The following is a 21,457-nucleotide window of genomic DNA, read 5'->3' as shown; positions in this document are numbered from 1 at the left end:
GACTGTCCTCTGGACACCATGGAGGAAGTGGGTGAGAGGAGGATGTCAGCCAAGCTGACACCGATCATGGACAACCCATCCCACCCTCTGCATGAGACAGTGGGGGGCTTCAGCAGCTCCTTCAGTAACAGACTGCTGCATCCAGTCTTCAAGAAGGAAAGCTACTGTTTCATAAACCTAATGTTGTTGCACTACTTCATTATTTCTGTTACCCATTTTGCTAATATCCACCACATCTGCGCAAATATCCTGCCCAATATTATAGATATTTATAGTGTGCTTATGTATTGTTGAGACTGTGTCATATATTTTCTACTGTGTAACAGTACAAAACACTTTTTTTTAAATCATATCCTACCATGGCCAATTAAAATTTCCATTGAGAAACTGAGCCATCCTTCTAAAGGTAACTTTATTTTTGTATGGGGTCAGTAAAGTCACATCTTATCTCTAACAAACTTCTCTGAACATGTGTGACACAAAAAGTGGACCAACTGTGGCACAGTGTCACCCAAATGATTGTGATGGACCTCAGTTACATGTTCGACTGCCCTCATTCCCACTGTCTCAGGTTTTGCAGTATAACTTGTATATTACATTCATACTGCACATAGTACATGATTATTTGTGTATGTGTATGTACATATCTGTGTTTGAATATGTATATTGTTCTAAACTTTGCTCTGTTTCAGTGTTTGATTCTCATGTCAAATCTTGGAGGAGCTGTAACTGCATTTCATTGGTCAATCCTGCTATAAAGATAATGAAGCTGAACGTTGAACCTTGATAAGGAGCCAAAGTCCACAGAGGGAGCGTGATGATTAAACTGAGATCAAAGATGAAGCTTCACTTCACACAAACTAATGTGGCAGCAAGAAATATCAGATTTCACCTGTGAGAACAAAGTCCATCAGAACGGCTCCTTGATCAGTTAGATTACTGGATTATTGTATCACTGATGGGTAACAAGTACTTTAATGTTGGAGTCGGTCGACGTGGAGCAACTTTTAACTGTTTTATCGACTTTTAGGAAGTTGAACGAACTGATCGTTTGTTTTGATTAAAGTCTTAATTTGAAAAGTCACAAAATGAAGTAAAAGTCAAATATTTATGGAGGAGAAATAATCAAACAAAATACAAGTACTTCTAGACTGTACTTAACTGCAGTACTTGAGTAAATTAGTGACTTTCCACCACTGAGAGATCCTTTCAATCAAGCCCTCTCAGGTCATATTAAAAGAGGAATCTTTGATTTGATTCTTGATCACACTGAAGCACAAAGTGAGAAACAGAAGCGACGCTCGTTGCTGTTGGAGGAGAGTTCAGAGCTCTGACAGCTCATTTAGTGACACAGTTACAGACTGAATTGAGAAATAAAAGGTTTCAGCTCCTCACGGCCTCTGAATGCTCCTTCCTGCTGTCTCCACATCAACTATTGAGGATCAACTCGCTCTGCTTCTGCTCTTATTCCAGCGTTTACACTCACAAACATCCACACAACATGGCCGATGTTTTTAACGGAGCTGCTTTCAGCTCCTTCGTCCAGAGTTCACAGTTAAACTCAGAGTTTGGAGAAACGATGGACGGAGCTGCAGATCGATGCTGTTTGTGCTGAAGCTAAGCTAACAACGAGCTTGAGTAAAAAACACCTGAAACAAGTTACTTTACCTTCAGCTGGAGCTTCAGAGGAGAAAAGAAACTGTGACACACCGAAGGCAGGAAGTGAAAGTAAAGCTCAGACAGGAAGGAGCAGAGAGAGAGAGAGAGAGAGGGGAGCACGATTCTCTGTGCGTGCAAACATTTCACAATAAAAGCTTCCACAGAGACGCAGCAGGGCTTTTAATTTGAAAGGGATAGAGACACAGAAACTGGAGTGAATATTTGTGAATGAACAACACTTCGTGACATGACACCATCAGGTTCCACTGCCATCTGGTGGTCACACACAGTCACTGCAACCAAAGTCAACCAAGTGGACCATGAACACACATAAAAAATGACGACCAAGGGAGACACTGTACGATACGCAGCCAGGAGACACACGACAAAACATGAGAATCAGTGTCCTGCAGACGAGTATGAAGGAGAATAGCAGGAGCTCTGAATGGATGGTTACTCACTGTAACCCCCGGTCTCCTGATACAGCAACAATTGAAGCGTCTAAATGAGGACAGAGGAGCTGCAAAGCACATTTTCTGCTGTTAAACCGATGATGTCGTATAAAATAAAAGCCTCGGTTTGATACAATTAAACTAACGTTACTAAAAAAAAACCATTACACATTACTAAAACTAAAACATTCGCTTTTTCACGATGGTCCGTAAAGTTTTGTTCAGTTGACGTTCATCGTTGATGATCGTTGATTTTGTGTCAGTTTGCTTCACTCTTAAAACGAAACTGACTCAGCGAGTCTAATGAGAATTGAGATTGTTATAGTCTACGACACCAACTGTTCACTCAAAGCAGTGTGGAAATGTCTACTTCTGTGCAGCGGCGCTCTCTGGTCCTTCGCGGAGCGGCTCCTTCAGCTGTCTGACCCAGACGGACGGGTTGAGGCTGGCTGCAGGACTTTGCTCCAAAGAGGTTGACGACCATACGGCAAAACGTCTCGGTTAATAATAAAGTTGAGAATACTTTCGATGGCCGGTCGAAAACATCTACAAAAATCGTATGACGTGATTCGGCTTTACTGGTTAAAGAAAAGAAGAGTTTGGCTTGAACTCTGAAAAAGTTATGCGGTTTAACGTGGAGAGTTAAAGTCGACAAAAGATTAAAATAACACGCCAATAGAGGGGCAGAAGACAACCAACGAGCAAAAATTGAAGCTACAAAAGACGCAACGAAGACAAAATGAATTCAAAAAGTAAAGAAAACTAAAGTGCAGCGAAGAAGTGAAGTCAAGAGAAAAACAGCTGAGCTGGTGCCGCGGGCTGCGGCGGATAAACCCTCGCTCGTGTTGCAGTGATTTACAGGAGGACGCTGCTGTTTCATCCTACACAGAGAAAACATTAACTAACGATTGTGTGCGATGAGCTTCTCGCTGCGGTCATTCACACATCAACACTGTTAACATGTATGTTGACACCAACAAACATGAATCAGACACATTTCGTCGATTAATGGCAACATTCTTCAATACAAATACTAACTTATATGATGAGTAATAGTATAAGTAACTACTAGAACAAAGGAACAAGGAAAGGCAGATTATATTTGGTGAATGAAGCACTACTAATTATAACTGTCTGGTGTCGAGTATCTGAAACCAAACCGCTACTAATCTCGAGATGGCAGGATGGTTCTGTGGTAGAAACCCGGACAAACATGCTTATGAGACTTAAGATCAGAGTTTTGTCATTTTACAAGCTGGAAACACGGAAGAGCATTGATACCAGTTGAAGGTTAAAGGTCTGTTCTCCTGCACCGGAAAAATAACAAATCGTTGCATCAGAAGTGAAACATTTTCTACAAAAAATATGATTCGGCTTCAACAGAATCAGTGAATGAAGTTAGAAACCAGAGTTTTCGGTGAAGTCCGGCCTCCAGAAACAATCCACTCCAGCTGCCTGTTCTTTAAAAAAACAAATTCTTTCTCACTGGTGAAAAACATCAAACACAGAGCTGCTTAAGACTGAGCGACAAAATAACAGAGATAAAAACAAAGACAGAATCAAAATGACAGAACGAAGCAGGATGTGTTTTAGAGTCTGGATCCCAGTTTTGAACCAAGTCTTGTCCTCAGAGCTTCAGTCCTGCTGGAAGAAACCGTCTCAACAAGCGTCTCTGCAGCTTCACTTCAGTCCGCTCCTCTCACCAACACACTCGTGATGGTTGATATGAGCGAGCTCACTGAAGCTTTTCCCACAAACAGAGCAGTGGAAGGGTTTCTCTCCTGTGTGAATCCTCATGTGTCTCACCATATTTCCTCTCCACTGAAAAGTTTTCTCACAAACTGAGCAGCTGAAGCGTTTTCCCTCTGAATGAAGTCTCATGTGATTCCTTAAGGACCTCTTCAGGTCGTATCTATTACCACAAACGGAGCAGCTGAATGATTTCTCTCCTGTGTGGACAGTCGAGTGTCGTATCAGATGGTACTTTTGTGCACATCTTTTACCACAAACTGAACAACTGAAGGGTTTCTCTCCTGTGTGGATTCTCATGTGCCTCATAAAATTTCCTCTCCACGGGAAGGTTTTCTTACAAACTGAGCAGCTGAAACGTTTTCCCTCTGAATGAAGTCTCATGTGAGACGTTAAGGAGTTCTTACGTTGGTAACTTTTACCACAAACTGAGCAACTAAACGGTTTCTCTCCTGTTGGAACTCCACTGTGGTCAAAGCTTGAAGCACATTCAGAGGAGCTGACTGATGTTTGTCCAGTGTTACATTTCACATCACTTACAGGTGCTTCATTGTATGTATGTTTTCTCATGTGTTCGGTCAAAGAGCTTCTGACTGTGAAACTCCCTTTACAAACTGAGCAGCTCAAAGGTTTCCCTCCCGTGTGGACAGTCGAATGTCGTCGAATACTTGACTTTTGTCTAAATCTTTTTCCACAAACAGAGCAGCGAAAGGGTTTCTCTCCCGTGTGGATTCTCATGTGTTGTATCTGACTTTCCTTCGTTGTGAATCCTTTACTGCAGATGGAACAACTGAAAGGTTTCTCTCCTGTATGAATCCTCATGTGTGCCTCCACATGGACTCTCCACGGAAAAGTTTTCTCACAAACTGAGCAGCTGAAAAGTTTTCCCTCTGAATGAAGTCTCATGTGATTCCTTAAGGAGTTCTTCCTGTTGTATCTTTTCCCACAAACTGAGCAGCTGAACGGTTTCTCTCCTGTTTGGACTCCACTGTGGTCAAAGCCTGAAGCACATTCAGAGGAGCTGACTGATGTTTGTCCAGTGTTACATTTCACATCACTTACAGGTGCTTCATTGTTCTGCAGAGGGTTTAAACCTGACTGAGCTTCTCTGGTCTCCTCCCAGTCACAGCTGTCATCGGTCTCAGGGTCAAAGGACGGAGACGTCTCGTCGTCAGTGTCTGGTTCTAAATGTCTGTCTGGATCTGAGCTCCTGGCTGGTTCTGGTCTTCCACAGTCCTCTCCATCAGTTTCTGTCTCCGTGTCTTCAGCGTGTCTCTGATGAAGCTGTGAGGACTGAGGTTTCTCTTCATCCTCTTCTTCGCTCTTCACAGGGACAGGAGGGAATGTGGACTTGGTGATGTCGGCCTCCTCCGGCCCTGGAAGCTGCTCTCCCTCCTGACTGGTCCACAGTTCCTCCTGTTCCTCTTTAATGTGTGGCAGCTCTGCTGGGTCCTCCTGGTCCAGACTGGGGCTCCACTCCTGCTGCTCAGGGGGATCCTCTTCTTGACTCGCCGACAGCAGCCGGACGTCTGTGGAGGAGCATCAAACACAAACACACCTTTTAGAAAATGGTCATTTCCTGCTGGTTCAATATAAAGCTCAGAATACAAAAAAAGAAGCTGATTGCAGACGACAGGAAGTGACGGGAAGAAGGACACGTCCCTGTCACCACCAGTGGGACGATGGTGGAGAGTCAGCAGCTTCAGTTTCCTCTGGGTTCACATCAGTGAGGACCTGACCTGGACTCACCACACCAACACCGTCACAAAGACAACAGCTGTTCTTCCTCTGCAGGCTGACAAGGCTCCACATGGACTCCAGGAAACTCCGAAACGTCTCCAGATGAACCGGTGAGTGAAGCCTGATTGGCTGCGTCACCACCTGATTTGACAGCTGCACCACCCTCAACCTTTAGACTCTACAGAGGGTGGTGAAAACTGTTCAGCACATCACCAGGATGTTGGGTCCAGGTTTTTCCACACCTCTGGGGCGTCCTCCAGTGTGTCTCTCTGAGGTCTGCAACTTTTACACCATGTTATCTCCAGGAAGCTGCCTTGCCTTGGTGTTCCCCTCCTAGTCTTAATTCGTGCTGATTCAGGGCACACCCTTTTTCTTTTTCTCTCTATTCGTCCCAAATAACACCGTTATGTCTTAATCGTCAAACATTTCATTCATCGGGAATTATGATAAGACACACAAGTAGGAGTTAAAAGAGAATACTTGATTAAAGGCCGCTGTTAGACAGAAGGCCACATGAGATGAGCAGGGAGAACTTTTCAACGCAGCGAGTCAGAGTCAGAGGAAAGTCCCTGAAAGCCCCGACAGGTGTGCTGACAAGAATGCTTTATGGGGTCAGCGTGCCCATGACTCCAACGTGTTTACACTGCTTCACGTTCACAAAACTACAGCTACTGGTTACCATTGGTTACAGTCATCACACATCTGTTAGGAAAAAAATACTTCAAGACCTTTACTGCAGGGAGGTTTTGAATGCAACACTTTTACTCGCAGTGGAGTTTTTCCAGTGTGTATTAATACTTTCACTGAAGTACAGGGTGTGAATACTTGCAGCAGTTTGCAGTGAGAATAAGCAGCAAAGAGTCAAACCTGCTCTGTGTAACCGGACTTCAGGCTGGAAAACAGCGTCCAGTAGTTTTCGTCGTCGACAAAGTTCCTCCTCGTACTCTGCTATCGTTCTTTCAAACAGCTCAAATATCTCTTCAGCAGCCGCAGTCAGTCGCTGCTTGACAAAAGCTCTCAGCGTTTGGACTTTAGACATTTTCACTGATTCACAGCAACTTCTCCTCCAGACACACTCCGTTAAAAACTGTCTGCTCACTTCAGTCTCTAGTGGGTACTCCCACTCGCACCGTGAAGCCGGGCTCTGTCTACTTCCTGCTAGCAGGCTAGGCTAACTTCCGGTAGCACTGTTGGCTAACAGGAGATGAGTCTGCGGTGAATCATCCCGGAAGTTCACACAAAGTCCACTTTAACAAGTTTATCCACACGGACACACCTACTGACTCTGCTGGGTCCAAGCGCATAATTTGCACGGGGGATATGGGGGTCATGACCCCCGCAAAAATCAGTTCCAGCCAATATACCCCCCCCCCCCCCCCCCCCCCCCCATATAATCACATCATTCCGATTTAATAAAATATGAATTATATTGCATGAATATCTCGTTGATTTTCTTCATTAATATCACCCCCCCTTCCCCCGCCGAATACTTGGTGTTACCCAACCCGCTTTCTCTACCTGATGTTGCCTATTTGCTGTATGTTCGGCATGGATGGAGACAGCAGAACCGCGGAAACATGAAAAGAGCACGAAAAGGCGGACAGACAACAATTTTTCATTGTTGGTCTACACCAATCCCGAATAAAAAAAGAAAAAATCCTCACCAAAAAGAGGAAATACCCGTATTGTTAAGTTAGGTGATGATTTGTGACTGGAGTTGGGAAGCTTGTTCGACTGCAGGTGTCCTGTGAGGTGAAGCCAGAGGCTGTCGGGGATGTCCTGTGGATGTCTTTGCTCCAATCCAGTGTTGGGGAGCGGCGTTACTGGTTGAGTGATCGGAACGTCGCTGTTTTCCACATCAAAGATCTTGTCAGTAGTGAAGCTATTTTACTGATCAAATAACGCGATAGCCTACACAGAGCTGCATTTCCCAGACATTTCTACATTTTAAACGCAGCGGGGAGTCTGCCGCGGTCTGAAGCGGTAACCATGGTGATGACAGACGCTCCTTCAGGTGACGTTACCTATCAGTCCTGCAGCAGCAGGGCGGCCGGGGAGCACGCGGCGGGTGACGGTGACAGAGAAGGGGAGAGAAGAGTCGAGCGACTTCATCTCGTGAATCTTGACAAGCTTTGGGAAATACCTGAATGTGTTTCCTTAAATTCTGCTTTGACGTCACTTGTCATTTTTAACCGGGCTGTTACCATTTGAACATTAACTAACATTAACTAAATTGTGAATAAGAGATTTGCTGTGTGTCGCTTATTTGTGTCAATACAGTGATGCAATTGATTAATCTAAAGTTCTCGATTTCTTTATTTTTATTTTTATTTTTTTGTTCATAGTTGACACAAACACAAAATCAATTGAGTGGAAGCTGCCACAGTCTTGCTAGCTAGTGCTTCAACACAATAGGAATTAACTACTGTGTCACTGTGGCATAAATAGTTCAGTAAACAGCTGCAACAATGACAAGTAAATTACAGCAGAAGTATCACAGTGTATTTCTAATACAGGTACGCCAAATTACCCTGACTCCTCAGAAATAAATAAACAGGCAAAGAGTTGAACCCCCAATGGTAGACCCAAAGTTACGCCCTTGGCTGGGTCACTGCGACCGAACCTGATGAGAACGACGTCAAACGCGGCGGACGCAGTTAACATGTTAGCCACAAGAGGTACACTGGCTTCCGGTTCTTGAACTTTTATGAACATGTGAGATTTTATTTTGAAGACCACTACTTCCTACTTCATTCCTGTGTTATATTGCCGGGAAAAAACAAAGCCACATAACGAGGGAATGAATGAGCTAGCTGCAAAACGGTAAAGGTTTCAGGTAAAACAAAGGAAAATAAGACAAGGAAAAAATGGCTGAGTGTATTCTAGAACCCCCGAGGAGACACACGGTTGGTGTGTGTTGTTCTTATGGTCATCACTTGATTATTTGACGATTTGTGTCGGAAAATTTGTGAACTCACTTGCCAGCTTATTTGGTGAATTGGCGGTATACTGCGCGGTATGATGCTGAGTTGTCTGAGGAAGTACTGTGATTATTTACCATTTATTTTAGACAGAAGTGGAAACAGAAATGTGATTGCTTTGTTTTTCTGTTTTGTCAGTTGTCACGTTGATTTAGTGAAGGAGCACAAAGTGTTTTACTGCAAAATGAAACCTTTATCATTGATCATTGCACTGTACAGGTGAAAGAAAACACTTCGACATTTTTGACAAATTTTAAATTGATTACATTTAGGCTGAATCCCATTTCTCTTTTCTACCCCTACCCCTTAGCCCTACCCCTTGTCCCTTGCCCCTTGAAACCTAGTGCCGAGGGGTAGGGCCGAAAGTCAACCCCTCCGAATTGGGACACCCCTTCGACAATCGCGTACGTCATCAGTAGTCGCCGCTGCCTCTTACGTAGGCAGATGCGACAAGTGTTTGCCGGAGATCTCGAGGAATCATGCCGTCTGCTGCTGTGGTAATCTCTGTTGCGTGGGCTATTGGGATCTTTTTACGGTTGTCTGCTGCTAGTCGGAGGAATGAAAGAAGAGACGCCTTCGACGCCTGGGAATGCTGGTGGATCGTTGAGAGATTTTCATCAGGGCTGCCCACAGAGCACCGCTAGTGGCATTCAGCCTGGCAACGGTAACCACGTAACTGAAGCCTCGACTACTATCGATTTTTTCGGGGGATTTTTTACGAGGAAAATGACCACTACACATTGAAACAACGTTAAAATAGACAATAAAGTGGATTTCGTACATTTTAAAACTTTATTCATGGAGAAAATACTTACATTTGTGGACTTCTTTAGTTGCGGAAGCAGCCATCTTGCCGGTCTTGCAAGGCATTCTGGGAAATCTGTCGTACCCCTCCGTTTGGAGTGTGCCTCGGAAAAATCTCCATTTGGAGGGGTACATAGCCCTACCACTTCCCCCTACCCCTCCGTCATAATGGGAATTGGGACACCCCTACCCCTCCACGTGAACGCGCAAAACGGAGGGGTAGGGCCAAGGGGGAGGGCCAAGGGGTGAAATGGGATTCAGCCTAAATACCAAGAAGCACGGCTACTGACAAACTGTGGAGACTCAAATAAAACCAGAATGAAAACCACTTGTTCATTTATTTCCGCTGCTCTCACCAACACACTTGTGAGAGTTGATATAATGAGCTGAGCGAATCTTCTTCAGACAGGCTACAACTACGTGGTTTCTCCTGTGTGGACAGTCAAGTGTCGTCTCATACTCTCCTTTCTTGTAAATCTTTTTCCACAAACTGAACAACTGAACGGTTTCACCCCAGTGTGCATGATTATGTGTTTGGACAAAGAGCTCCTGAGACTGAAACTCGCTTTACAAACGGAGCAGCTGAAAGGTTTCTCTCCGGTGTGAACTCGTAAGTGTCGGGTTAAATTTGACCTTTGTGTGAATCTTCTGCCACAGACTGAACAACTGAAGGGTTTCTCTCCTGTGTGGATCCTCATGTGCATCTCCACGTGTTTTCTCCGTAGAAAAGTTTTCTTACAAACTGAGCAGCTGAAACATTTTCCCTCTGAATGAAGTCTCATGTGAGACGTTAAGGAGTTCTTCAGGTTGTATCTTTTACCACAAATTGGGCAACATAATGGTTTCACTTCTGTTTGGATTTCAATGTTTTTCTGCAGATGTTTCTTGTGGTTAAAGCTTGAAGCACGTTCAGAGGAGCTGACTGATGTTTGTCCAGTGTTACATTTCACATCACTTACAGGTGCTTCATTGTTCTGCAGAGGGTTTAAACCTGACTGAGCTTCTCTGGTCTCCTCCCAGTCACAGCTGTCATCGGTCTCAGGGTCAAAGGACGGAGACGTCTCGTCGTCAGTGTCTGGTTCTAAATGTCTGTCTGGATCTGAGCTCCTGGCTGGTTCTGGTCCTCCACAGTCCTCTCCATCAGCTTCTGTCTCCGTGTCTTCAGCGTGTCTCTGATGAAGCTGTGAGGACTGAGGTTTCTCTTCATCCTCTTCTTCGCTCTTCACAGGGACAGGAGGGAATGTGGACTTGGTGATGTCGGCCTCCTCCGGCCCTGGAAGCTGCTCTCCCTCCTGACTGGTCCACAGTTCCTCCTGTTCCTCTTTAATGTGTGGCAGCTCTGCTGGGTCCTCCTGGTCCAGACTGGGGCTCCACTCCTGCCGCTCAGGGGGATCCTCTTCTTGACTCGCCGACAGCAGCCGGACGTCTGTGGAGGAGCACCAAACACAAACACACCTTTTAGAAAACCGTCATTTCCTGTTAGCACTCAAACCACTGACACCTCTGCTTCCTCAAAGGCAGAACAAGCAGCACTTTCCTGATCAACGAGTTGTCTCACGTCAAAAGAATCGCTGTCAAATATTAAAGTTATGACCCACCAGAAGGTCCAGGACAGTTGAATGAAACTCGATTAAAACACATTTCATGACTGTGGCTGATAAAGCCATCATGATAAGGTCACAGTCATCTCCAGCTTCAGCGACAGCATCAACATCATCACAGGATGCTGTGATTGAAAGACCTGGTAACTATTTTTGCTTTGGTTTCAGGTCAAAAATGGATTAATTATGACTCTCACTGACACAATCTCTTCATGCTTCTCAGGAAACAAACTTTGGCGTTATTTAGATGGCGCAGTGAAGGAGACCCAGAGAAACCCCAACGTGACTGCTGATGCCACTGTAGAAGCCCAGAGATATTTGGCAGAACCAAACATTCACAGGATGGAGGACCCCTTCAGCACCGGGAGAGGAAACGAACCATTTATCCCAATTTGTATAAACTTGCTGTGGAGTTCTTGTGCAGCTCTGCCTCATCTGTGCCCTGTGAAAGAGTTTTCTCCAAAGCAGGAGAAGTCACACACAGGGATTACAAACTGTTTTTTTCATGCTAGAAGCAATGGCTGTACCTTCCATCGTTTTTAGCGAGCTCAGTATTGACGTTTTAAAATGCAAATGATGTGCACATCGAAACGTATGTTAGATCAGATGATCATATTATGAGCTGTAATGGGAGGTTTAGATATGGTAATGTGAGCATCTGCTATTCATTTGAATAACACACCAACCTGATGATGTACTTGAATAATGTGTGAATAACACAACTTTGGGAGCATGAATAAAGTATTATTCAGGGGTTTTTGTCACAAAAGAATTTCCATTTCCATTTGATAACCATTGTTCAAACTACTACAACAGTTTCTGTCCTGTGGGCTTACAGATACCAGATGTCACTGACAACTAGACCAGTAGGGGGTTGGACTTATGTAAATGAGATGCAATGAGCAGCACTGTGTTACCTGGCTCCCAGGTGGGTGAGAATCTTTCAGGCTGGATTTCTCACTACATTCAAATGGCCACATCTTCTTCAAATATTTTCAGATTTTCATGTGTTAGACTTTGTTGGAAAGCTTAGAAACTACACTTTCAGAATCTGTCAATAACTCAAAATGCCCCCCAGGAGACTTGTGGCTGGTCACAAATGAAGAATGTCCTCAAACCCAACTGAGCTCAGCTCGTTTAACATGAAGTTAGCCGGTTAGCACCAAAGCTAGCTAGCCTGCTTTGATGCGAACTAACGATTCCCTGATTGTCTACCCCAACGCGGGACTATCCCCGGTCGGCACTCTCCCGCTAGCCAGACTATCGAGCCCACCGACATATAACGGAGCTAGTTATCTTTTTTTATGTTAGTTTTTTGTTACGTACAAGTGTATTTGACATATAATTAGTGACATATTGTTTCAAATACACCTACAGTATGACCATTAGCCTATGAATTGACTTTGTCGTTACGTTTTAACAAGTGGTGGATAAATCCTCTTTCCGTTTCCGTTAACAACATTGCTAACTTGTACCGCAGAGCTAACGAAAACTCCGGACCATTCTATAACTCCCGACCATTTATGCGTGTAGATTCTATAACTCCCGACAATTTATGCGTGTAGAAAAGAGCGAACAAGAACTCCGGACTAGCAAACCAGTCCTATTACTGGCCAAGAACGTCCTGTTACTGGCATTACTGCCGCTTCGACTGGCATACTCCGCCGTCGTTTTATCCAGTAGTGTTATTCTTACTGGAGTGGTGTTAAGAAATAATACGTGTGCCAATACATAATATATGCTATAAATGACACGAATACGTGAAATATAATCAGGGGGCAGTGTATATATATGATAATACGTGAAATATAATCCGGCGGGATAGATCGTCTAAACCACCTGGGGCTACGCGTCCGTGAGCGAACTCAGTTGGGAGTCTCCGTCTATCTACCCGAACTAACTAACTAGCAACCCTTTTCTGTCAGGAAACAGTGACTACAAGCTTCAATGTGTTTACTTCAGCTTAACATTCACAAAACTACAGCTATTGGTTACCATTGGTTATCGCATTTACTCAAGTCTACTTGCAGCAGTTTGCAGTGAGAACAAGCAGCAAAGAGTCAAACCTGCTCTGTGTAACCGGACTTCAGGCTGGAAAACAGCGTCCAGTAGTTTTCGTTGTCGACAGAGTTCCTCCTCGTACTCTGCTATCGTTCTTTCAAACAGCTCAAATATCTCTTCAGCAGCCGCAGTCAGTCGCTGCTTGACAAAAGCTCTCAGCGTTTGGACTTTAAACATTTTCACTGATTCACAGCAACTTCTCCTCCCGACACACTCGGTTAAACACTGTCTGGTTACTTCGGTCTCTAGTGGAGCTACTCCTATTCGCACCGCGAAGCCGGGCTCCGTCTACTTCCTGCTAGCAGGCTAGGCTAACCTCCGGTAGCATTGTTGGCTAACAGGAGCTGAGTCTGCGGTGAAACATCCCGGAAGTTCACACAAAGTCCACTTCAACAAGTTTATCCACACATACAGACTCTGCTGGGTCACTGCGACTGACTCTGATTAGAACAACATCAAACGCTGCGGACGCAGTTAGCATGTTAGCCACGAGAGGTACACTCCGCTTCCGGTTAAACTTCTTCCTCAACCTCTACTTGAACTTTTATGAACATGTGAGAGTTTATTTTGAAGACCACTACTTCCTACTTCCTTCCTGTGTTGTATTGCCAGGAAAAAACAAAGCCACTTGACGACGGAATGAATGAGCTAGCTGCACAACGGTAAAGGTTTCAGCTAAAACAAAGGAAAATAGGACAAAAAAAATAAGGCTGAGTGTATTCTAGAACCCCCGAGGAGACACAAGGTTGGTGTGTGTTGTTCTTATGGTCATCACTGGATTATTTGACGATTTGTGTCGGAAAATTTGTGAACTCTCTTGCCAGCTTATTTGGTGAATTGGCGGTATACTGCGTGGTATGATGCTGAGTTGTCTGAGAAAGTACTGTGATTATTTTCCATTTATTTTAGACAGAAGTGGAAACAGAAATGTGATTGTTTTTCTGTTTTGTCAGTTGTCACGTTGATTTAGTGAAGGAGCACACAGCGTTTTACTGCAAAATGAAACCTTTATTAAACAGGAAACGCTGCCTGGACATCGACTCAGTGAAGCAACGTGTCGTTCTGCGTCCAGCTGAACAGATGACTGAAGATCAGGACGCTTACAGTCACACGCTGAGCCTGGCTTCACGTGAAGACTGGACGGAGGGGACACTGGGAGCTTCGTGACATCAAAACAACTCCAAACTCTTATCTCAGTTCAAACTGTGCTGACCTGAACCTGACAGTAATTATTAGTGCTGTGATGCACATCAGAGAAGAAGAAGAAGAAGAAGAAGAAGAGTTCCTCAGTGAGTTCCAGAGGACTCAGGAGAGGACAAACATCTGAGTGCTGGACAGAAAACAGACTTTAAAAACCTCTGCTTTAAGACGTGTTTGTCTGAACACTTTAACAATCAGCTGTTCATGTTTGCACAAAAAGAGACGACGAGTTCATTCACATCAAAATAAACCATGTTTTTAGGCGGTAAGTCAAGTCATTTCACTCATAAATTACATTTTAAAACCACAAACGTTGATCATTGCACTGTACAGGTGAAATAAAACACTGTTTGACATTTTTGACCAATTTTAAATTGATTACATTTAATACCAAGAAGCACGGCTACTGACAAACCGTGGACACTCAAATAAAACCAGAATGAAAACCACTTGTTCATTTATTTCCGCTGCTCTCACCAACACACTTGTGAGAGTTGATATAATGAGCTGAGCGAATCTTCTTCAGACAGGCTACAACTACGTGGTTTCTCCTGTGTGGACAGTCAAGTGTCGTCTCATACTCTCCTTTCTTGTAAATCTTTTTCCACAAACTGAACAACTGAACGGTTTCACCCCAGTGTGCATGATTATGTGTTTGGACAAAGAGCTCCTGAGACTGAAACTCGCTTTACAAACGGAGCAGCTGAAAGGTTTCTCTCCGGTGTGAACTCGTAAGTGTCGGGTTAAATTTGACCTTTGTGTGAATCTTCTGCCACAGACTGAACAACTGAAGGGTTTCTCTCCTGTGTGGATCCTCATGTGCCTCAGAACATGGACTCTCTGCTGAAAAGTTTTCTTACAAACTGAGCAGCTGAAACATTTTCCCTCTGAATGAAGTCTCATGTGAGATGTTAAGGAGTTCTTCAGGTTGTATCTTTTACCACAAATTGGGCAACATAATGGTTTCACTTCTGTTTGAATTCCAATGTTTTTCTGCAGATGTTTCTTGTGGTCAAAGCCTGAAGCACATTCAGAGGAGCTGACTGATGTTTGTCCAGTGTTACATTTCACATCACTTACAGCTGCTTCATTGTTCTGCAGAGGGTTTAAACCTGACTGAGCTTCTCTGGCCTCCTCCCAGTCACAGCTGTCATCGGTCTCAGGTCTGTCTGGATCTGAGCTCCTGGCTGGTTCTGGTCCTCCACAGTCCTCTCCATCAGCTTCTGTCTCCGTGTCTTCAGCGTGTCTCTGATGAAGCTGTGAGGACTGAGGTTTCTCTTCATCCTCTTCTTCGCTCTTCACAGGGACAGGAGGGAATGTGGACTTGGTGATGTCGGCCTCCTCCGGCCCTGGAAGCTGCTCTCCCTCCTGACTGGTCCACAGTTCCTCCTGTTCCTCTTTAATGTGTGGCAGCTCTGCTGGGTCCTCCTGGTCCAGACTGGGGCTCCACTCCTGCCGCTCAGGGGGATCCTCTTCTTGACTCGCCGACAGCAGCCGGACGTCTGTGGAGGAGCATCAAACACAAACACACCTTTTAGAAAACCGTCATTTCCTGTTAGCACTCAAACCACTGACACCTCTGCTTCCTCAAAGGCAGAACAAGCAGCACTTTACTAATCAACAAGTTCTCTCTGTCTCTCGCTCTCAAATATTAAAGTTATGACCCACCAGAAGGTCCAGGACAGTTGAATGAAACTTGATTGAAACACATTTCATGACCGTGGCTGATAAATGTCCTACTTCCTGGACTCCATCATCAACTTAAAGGGCTTCATGGTTCAACATAAATGAAGAATGTCCTCAAACCAAACTGAGCTCAGCTCGTTTAACATGAAATTAGTCAGTTAGCACCAAAGCTAGCTGGCCTGCTTTGGTGCTAACTGACTAACTAGCAACTAACAACTTTTCTGTCAGAAAACAGTGACTACAAGCCCTGACAGGCCGACTCAACAAACAAACTCAACAATTCATCATCATGTCAAACCGTGAGACACTGAAAAAGAGTCAAACCTGCTCTGTGTAACCGGACTTCAGGCTGGAAAACAGCGTCCAGTAGTTTTCGTTGTCGACAGAGTTCCTCCTCGTACTCTGCTATCGTTCTTTCAAACAGCTCAAATATCTCTTCAGCAGCCGCAGTCAGTCGCTGCTTGACAAAAGCTCTCAGCGTTTGGACTTTTGACATTTTCACTGATTCACAGCAACTTTTGCTGTGCTGCTAAATTACATGACGTTCGCCTCCGTCTGTTTCCAGCTAGCGAGCTAAGTTAGCTTCATTAGCTTCGTAGGACAACAGCAGATCATTCACTTAGAAAACATTTTCAAACAAAGAGGACAGCACAGAGTCTATTCAGACAGCTCTATGTGGACATTTGTGCTCCGTGAAAAATACACTTCGGTCTCTGTCCAAGCTACTCCCACTCGCACCGTGAAGCCGGGCTCCGTTTACTTCGATTCCCTGATTGTCTACCCCAACGCGGGACTATCCCCGGTCGGCACTCTCCCGCTAGCCAGACTATCGAGCCCACCGACATATAACGGAGCTAGTTATCTTTTTTTATGTTAGTTTTTTGTTACGTACAAGTGTATTTGACATATAATTAGTGACATATTGTTTCAAATACACCTACAGTATGACCATTAGCCTATGAATTGACTTTGTCGTTACGTTTTAACAAGTGGTGGATAAATCCTCTTTCCGTTTCCGGTCAGTTAACGTCACATCACAGATACTCTTGAGTTCGCCATGCCTCTGGTTTGGTAGTACGATGTACTGTATCCTTCGTTCAGTATCTGTGGTAGTAGTTGTAGTAGTAGTAGTAGTAGTTGTTGTTGTTGTTGTAGGCCTAGTAATCAGGGATGGGCAAAGATACATCTAAAAGTATTCCCAAATACAATGCGAAGTACCCAGCATTAAAACAGCCTGTAAGTGCACAACATTAACTGTGCATTTATGAAACAGCTAGAAATTATGGTAAAGTAATTATGAAACGGTTAGAAAATAAGGCTACAAGATGCACAGCAGTAACTGTATCTATTTCTAACAGTTACAGTGCTGGGTATTTTGCATTAGTGTTTTGAAATACTTTTATCTGTATCTTTGCCCATCACTTTGCCCAGATTCTATAACTCCCGACAATTTATGCGTGTAGAAAAGAGCGAACAAGAACTCCGGACTAGCAAACCAGTCCTATTACTGGCCAAGAACATCCTGTTACTGGCATTACTGCCGCTTCGACTGGCATACTCCGCCGTCGTTTTATCCAGTAGTGTTATTCTTACTGGAGTGGTGTTAAGAAATAATACGTGTGCCAATACATAATATATGCTATAAATGACACGAATACGTGAAATATAATCAGGGGGCAGTGTATATATATGATAATACGTGAAATATAATCCGGCGGGATAGATCGTCTAAACCACCTGGGGCTACGCGTCCGTGAGCTACCGTTTACTTCCCGCTAGCAAGCTAGGCTAACTTCCTCTAGCATTGTTGGCTAACAGGAGATGAGTCTGCGGCGAATCATCCCGGAAGTTCACACAAAGTCCACTTCAACAAGTTTATCCACACATACAGACTCTGCTGGGTCACTGCGACTGAACCTGATGAGAACAACGTGATACGGAACGGATGAAATTAGCATGTTAGCCACAGGAGGTACACTCACTTCCGTTTTACTTCTTCTTCGTTGACGTTTTACGGCAATGTCATCTACGCTGTTGCCTTACTGCCATCCTCAGGTTTTATTCTGCATTTTTATCCGTTTTTAGTGGAGACTGAAGCGCCCTTTTAAGTGTCCATTCGTCCTTCGGGTGCTCTCTTGCTCATTGTCCCCACAGTGTAAAATACCTTTAATATTGCTCTGTGTTCTCTCACCGTGTTAGATTTCTTGTTTTCATGTTTAAATTTCCTGTTTGAATGCTCTCTAGTTTCTTAGGACACCTAAATGTGCCAGACTCACCTGGTTCTTTGCGTATCTGATTGTCAAAATAAAAGTGACCAAAATTTTATTTACTTCCTGTGTCTCTTTATTCAGAATTACAAATGGTGCAAATACTCAACTGTCCTATGAAGCTAATGAAGCTAACTTAGCTTAGAAACAGAGTCATTACCATTTGATTTAATTAATGGTGATCAATAAGTTTATTGTTCCATTTACATTGAACAATAAATTTTACAGTTACAGTGCATTTGCGCTACAGGTCCCAGAGTGCACTGCTGCAAGACACATCCTGTCCCCAAGGAAAAAGGTCCACTTCTTTTCTCCTCGTGTTTTCAGGTTCTCTCCTCCGCAGCGTGGAGGATGGCGGCGGCGTTCTCCTTTGCTTCCTGCAGCAACGCTGACACTCTCATCTGAGTCTGCAGCACAAAACACAGAGAGAACCAATGATGAGCTTCACTGGACACACTCTGAACCAGTAAGCCACCAGTGTTAACATTATTATCAGATTATTTGACGGTGTTGTTGCTTACGGCCTTTTTGAAGTCCTCGTCTGTGACGTCTTTGAGGTTGATGACGACGTTGAAGTACGCGCCAAAAACAGCCGTCTCCAGAGCCTTCGCTGCCACCTGAAACCATGGACGCGGCTCCATTCAATGTCTCAATTCATGAGATCCATAAATCTGGACATTCTTTATTTCAGCATAGCCTGACTTCCACATCTCCAAGTTACCCAGGGGGCACACGCTCTCGTAGTAGTGGTATTCGTCTCGTGTCGCTTTTGCATAAGCTCAAAATCAATAATTAGCGTCATCACATCAAACATCAAACTGTCCGCTGGACATGGTCCCTGGTTTCATCCTGTGTTCTGGTCTGCAGGTCTCAGGGATGCCGACGTGTCACCCAGCCTGGACTCTCCCACCGCCCCACCAAGCCTTCACACCGCAGCTTTCCCAGCCTGCTGACAACAACACTGCACGACCCCGACACCACAGAGCCAATCACGGTCGGCCTCTCTGTCAGCCGCCTCTCCAGCCTTCATCCTGTCTTTGACATTGTTCAATAACAGCAGTGAATCTGAATGAGTGTGTTTGTGTCACCTGAGCGTCGGACTTGCAGGCGACGTTTCCATAGACGACCATTTCTCTGAGAAGTGGCCAGAGGACACTGATCCTTTCAGCCAGCGCCAGCGGGACGCCCACCGCTAGCCGCAGACCCTCCTGCATCGCGGCCTGTCGCCTGACAGACAAACATCAGATATAAAACAATGACAGGGCACGTCTGACTGCGCTTTAATACTCACATACTTTTACTTCAGGAGAGGATCTGAGTACTTCTTCCAGCACAAAGGTCATATTTTGAACATCTACTGCAAAATGAAATTCCAATACGAGACGAATGATTTCTAATTAGCAGGCTTGGAGCCTCCTGGTGGCCATAAAGAGTATTTTCAGTCGATGACACTGAACACACCTGGAGCATTAAAGTCTGATTATGATTTCAAAGATCACCTTTTTATTTCATCTGCTGTGTTCTTTGGCATTTTCAGCGCCGCCTGAAACAGAAGAGTTTTAAACTTCACAAACTGAAGACAGTTCATCCGAACAGGTGCAGAACTGTGACAGAACCATGACCACATGCTGCGGTCGAGGCCTCGCAGCGTCCTCCTCACCATGTAGCTGTTGAAGGCGGACGAGTCGGCGTCCGCCATGAGCAGCAACTCGTTGGTGGCCTGATGAAACGGGGGAATCAGCCTCCTCATCACACCGTCCAGGCTCTCAAACTGCCTCTTCCCATACGTCATCTGACCCACCATGGCACCCAACGCCGCCCCCTGCAGCACAAACAGCTCATCACAGACATCTTTAAATGTGGAAATATTCCACTTTCTGAAAAACAGTCAATTGTTTGTACCAGAGCGCCGATGACAGCAGAAACTGATCCTCCGCCGGGAGCCGGCGTCCGAGCTCCGACGTTCTGAACAAACTGCCGCAGAGACAGAGATGCCAGCCGGTCGTCCTCCTGTGACCTCACCATGTACCTGCACAGGTAGAAGAACTTCTTTACACCTGCTGATGTCGCTGGACGAGACAAACTGATGATATGTTCAGAAAATAAAAACAGTCGACTGTCTCGAGTCCAGATCCGCCATGTTTGATGTTCACACTCACTCTATGATTCTCTCCTTCGGGTTGAACGCACCGAGAGAGTCAAGGCCGAGTTTGCTGATCACCTGATGACACACAAACAAAGAGACGTCACACGTCTGTCGCTTCAAATCGCCGTAACGTTCTGCCTTTCCATGGACTGACCAGCCGGACTTTGTGCTCCTCCTCCACGATGAACAGCTGGTCTCTGTGGATGTAGAAGTCAGCGGACTCCAGCAGAGCCTTCAGAGGGATCAGACCGACGATCTGAGAGCCGACCACCGGCAGCTTCAGGTCCTGAACAGAAACAATGACAGATTCAGTGATCGCTTGTGGTTTTACAGCAGGCGACACTCTGTGCGTGAAAACAACTTTTTGTGCTGTCATTTGAAGCGTCAGTGTGGTGACCTCTGACCTCGGCGTCCCTGCAGATCTCCTCGTACACGGTGTGGAGGGGGGTCAGCTCGTAGTCCAGGATGTTGGTGGACACCTGAGCGATGTTGGCCTCATCCAGGTACCAGCCCATCCCCTGCACCTTCCGCAGCAGCCCGGGCTGCTCCAGACACAACGAGAGGTCATACTGAGTCCACCTGAGGACGGACTGGACGGCTCCTACGTACTGGTTTCACTGGTTTCTCTCTACTTTCTGAATCAGGAACTCCAAATATGGCTCCCAACTTTTAAACTCTGCTGTCGACAAATCACTTTAGACCAAAACATGTGATTCTATCTATGACACAAAAATGACACAATGCACACAATGCACCTGGTCTTTCCCTCGGCCCTGCTCCCTGATGTCCAGAGCGATGCGATGCGCCTGCTCCTTGGTACTGATCAGGTTCACATTGTAGGCAATGAGAAACTTGCGAGCGCCAGTTACCGTGGCGCCCCATGAGGGTACGAACTCAGCAGGGCCGAAGTCAGGTGACCACTCCTCACGCTTCAGCTGGAGGACAGAGAAAAGCAAGGACGCAAAGTCTGAAAGTCAGAATCCAGACTTTTTGGTTTCCCTCAAACTTCCTCCTCCAGCAGGTCCTGCTTTCCTACATTTCCCACAATGCCGTGTGAAAAGTCTACACTCTTTCCTCTATCCTGTTCAGACAAATTAATGATCAGTCAGTT

At 45.1% G+C, this 21,457-nt stretch overlaps 4 protein-coding genes and 1 long non-coding RNA gene across 7 annotated transcripts in view; 2 read left to right on the top strand and 3 right to left on the bottom strand.

Moving 5' to 3' along the window:
- The window catches only part of LOC143315833 (uncharacterized), a 196,733-nt gene that overhangs the window by 20,982 nt on the left and 154,294 nt on the right, over positions 1-21,457 (top strand). The gene's annotated exons all lie outside the window — the stretch shown is intronic.
- On the bottom strand, positions 1,844-13,542 carry LOC143315827 (uncharacterized). Of its 2 annotated transcripts, none has more exons than XM_076723331.1 (2): positions 13,053-13,542; positions 1,844-5,389 (listed from the first exon to the last, which is right to left on the bottom strand). In XM_076723331.1, exons 1-2 carry the CDS (start codon positions 13,222-13,224, stop codon positions 3,792-3,794), a joined length of 1,770 nt encoding a protein of 589 aa, XP_076579446.1. In that variant the 5' UTR covers positions 13,225-13,542; the 3' UTR covers positions 1,844-3,791. The 2 variants fall into 2 exon arrangements, with proteins under 2 accessions (XP_076579446.1, XP_076579445.1); XM_076723330.1 differs by lacking the exon at positions 13,053-13,542 and adding an exon at positions 6,468-6,703.
- Positions 8,758-16,690, bottom strand: LOC143315872 (uncharacterized). The gene is made up of 4 exons (XM_076723395.1): positions 16,258-16,690; positions 14,972-15,749; positions 9,656-10,816; positions 8,758-8,854 (listed from the first exon to the last, which is right to left on the bottom strand). Exons 1-3 carry the CDS (start codon positions 16,427-16,429, stop codon positions 9,802-9,804), a joined length of 1,965 nt encoding a protein of 654 aa, XP_076579510.1. The 5' UTR covers positions 16,430-16,690; the 3' UTR covers positions 8,758-8,854; positions 9,656-9,801.
- Positions 13,672-14,497, top strand: LOC143315874 (uncharacterized). Its single transcript, XR_013076192.1, has 2 exons — positions 13,672-13,792; positions 14,067-14,497. It is a non-coding gene; the product is annotated as an uncharacterized LOC143315874 (long non-coding RNA).
- ftcd (formimidoyltransferase cyclodeaminase) overlaps positions 18,403-21,457 on the bottom strand; it is a 26,834-nt gene continuing 23,779 nt past the window's right edge. Inside the window, exons 6-15 of one of the 2 annotated variants that reach the window (XM_076723350.1) lie at positions 21,102-21,281; positions 20,751-20,888; positions 20,501-20,632; positions 20,360-20,421; positions 20,103-20,229; positions 19,861-20,022; positions 19,700-19,743; positions 19,289-19,427; positions 18,722-18,817; positions 18,403-18,607 (exon numbers count right to left, since the gene is read on the bottom strand). In XM_076723350.1, the coding sequence (XP_076579465.1) occupies positions 18,524-18,607; positions 18,722-18,817; positions 19,289-19,427; positions 19,700-19,743; positions 19,861-20,022; positions 20,103-20,229; positions 20,360-20,421; positions 20,501-20,632; positions 20,751-20,888; positions 21,102-21,281 (1,164 nt within the window). In that variant the 3' untranslated portion in view covers positions 18,403-18,523. The remainder of the gene's footprint in view (positions 18,608-18,721; positions 18,818-19,288; positions 19,428-19,699; positions 19,744-19,860; positions 20,023-20,102; positions 20,230-20,359; positions 20,422-20,500; positions 20,633-20,750; positions 20,889-21,101; positions 21,282-21,457) is intronic. The other variant, XM_076723349.1, reaches the window with a different exon arrangement.

The sequence above is a fragment of the Chaetodon auriga genome, chromosome 23 (genome assembly GCF_051107435.1).
Source record: "Chaetodon auriga isolate fChaAug3 chromosome 23, fChaAug3.hap1, whole genome shotgun sequence".
NCBI classification, from domain to species: Eukaryota; Metazoa; Chordata; class Actinopteri; order Chaetodontiformes; family Chaetodontidae; genus Chaetodon; species Chaetodon auriga.
Note: the sequence above shows the minus strand (reverse complement) of the source record. Positions and strands in the feature narration are given on the sequence as shown.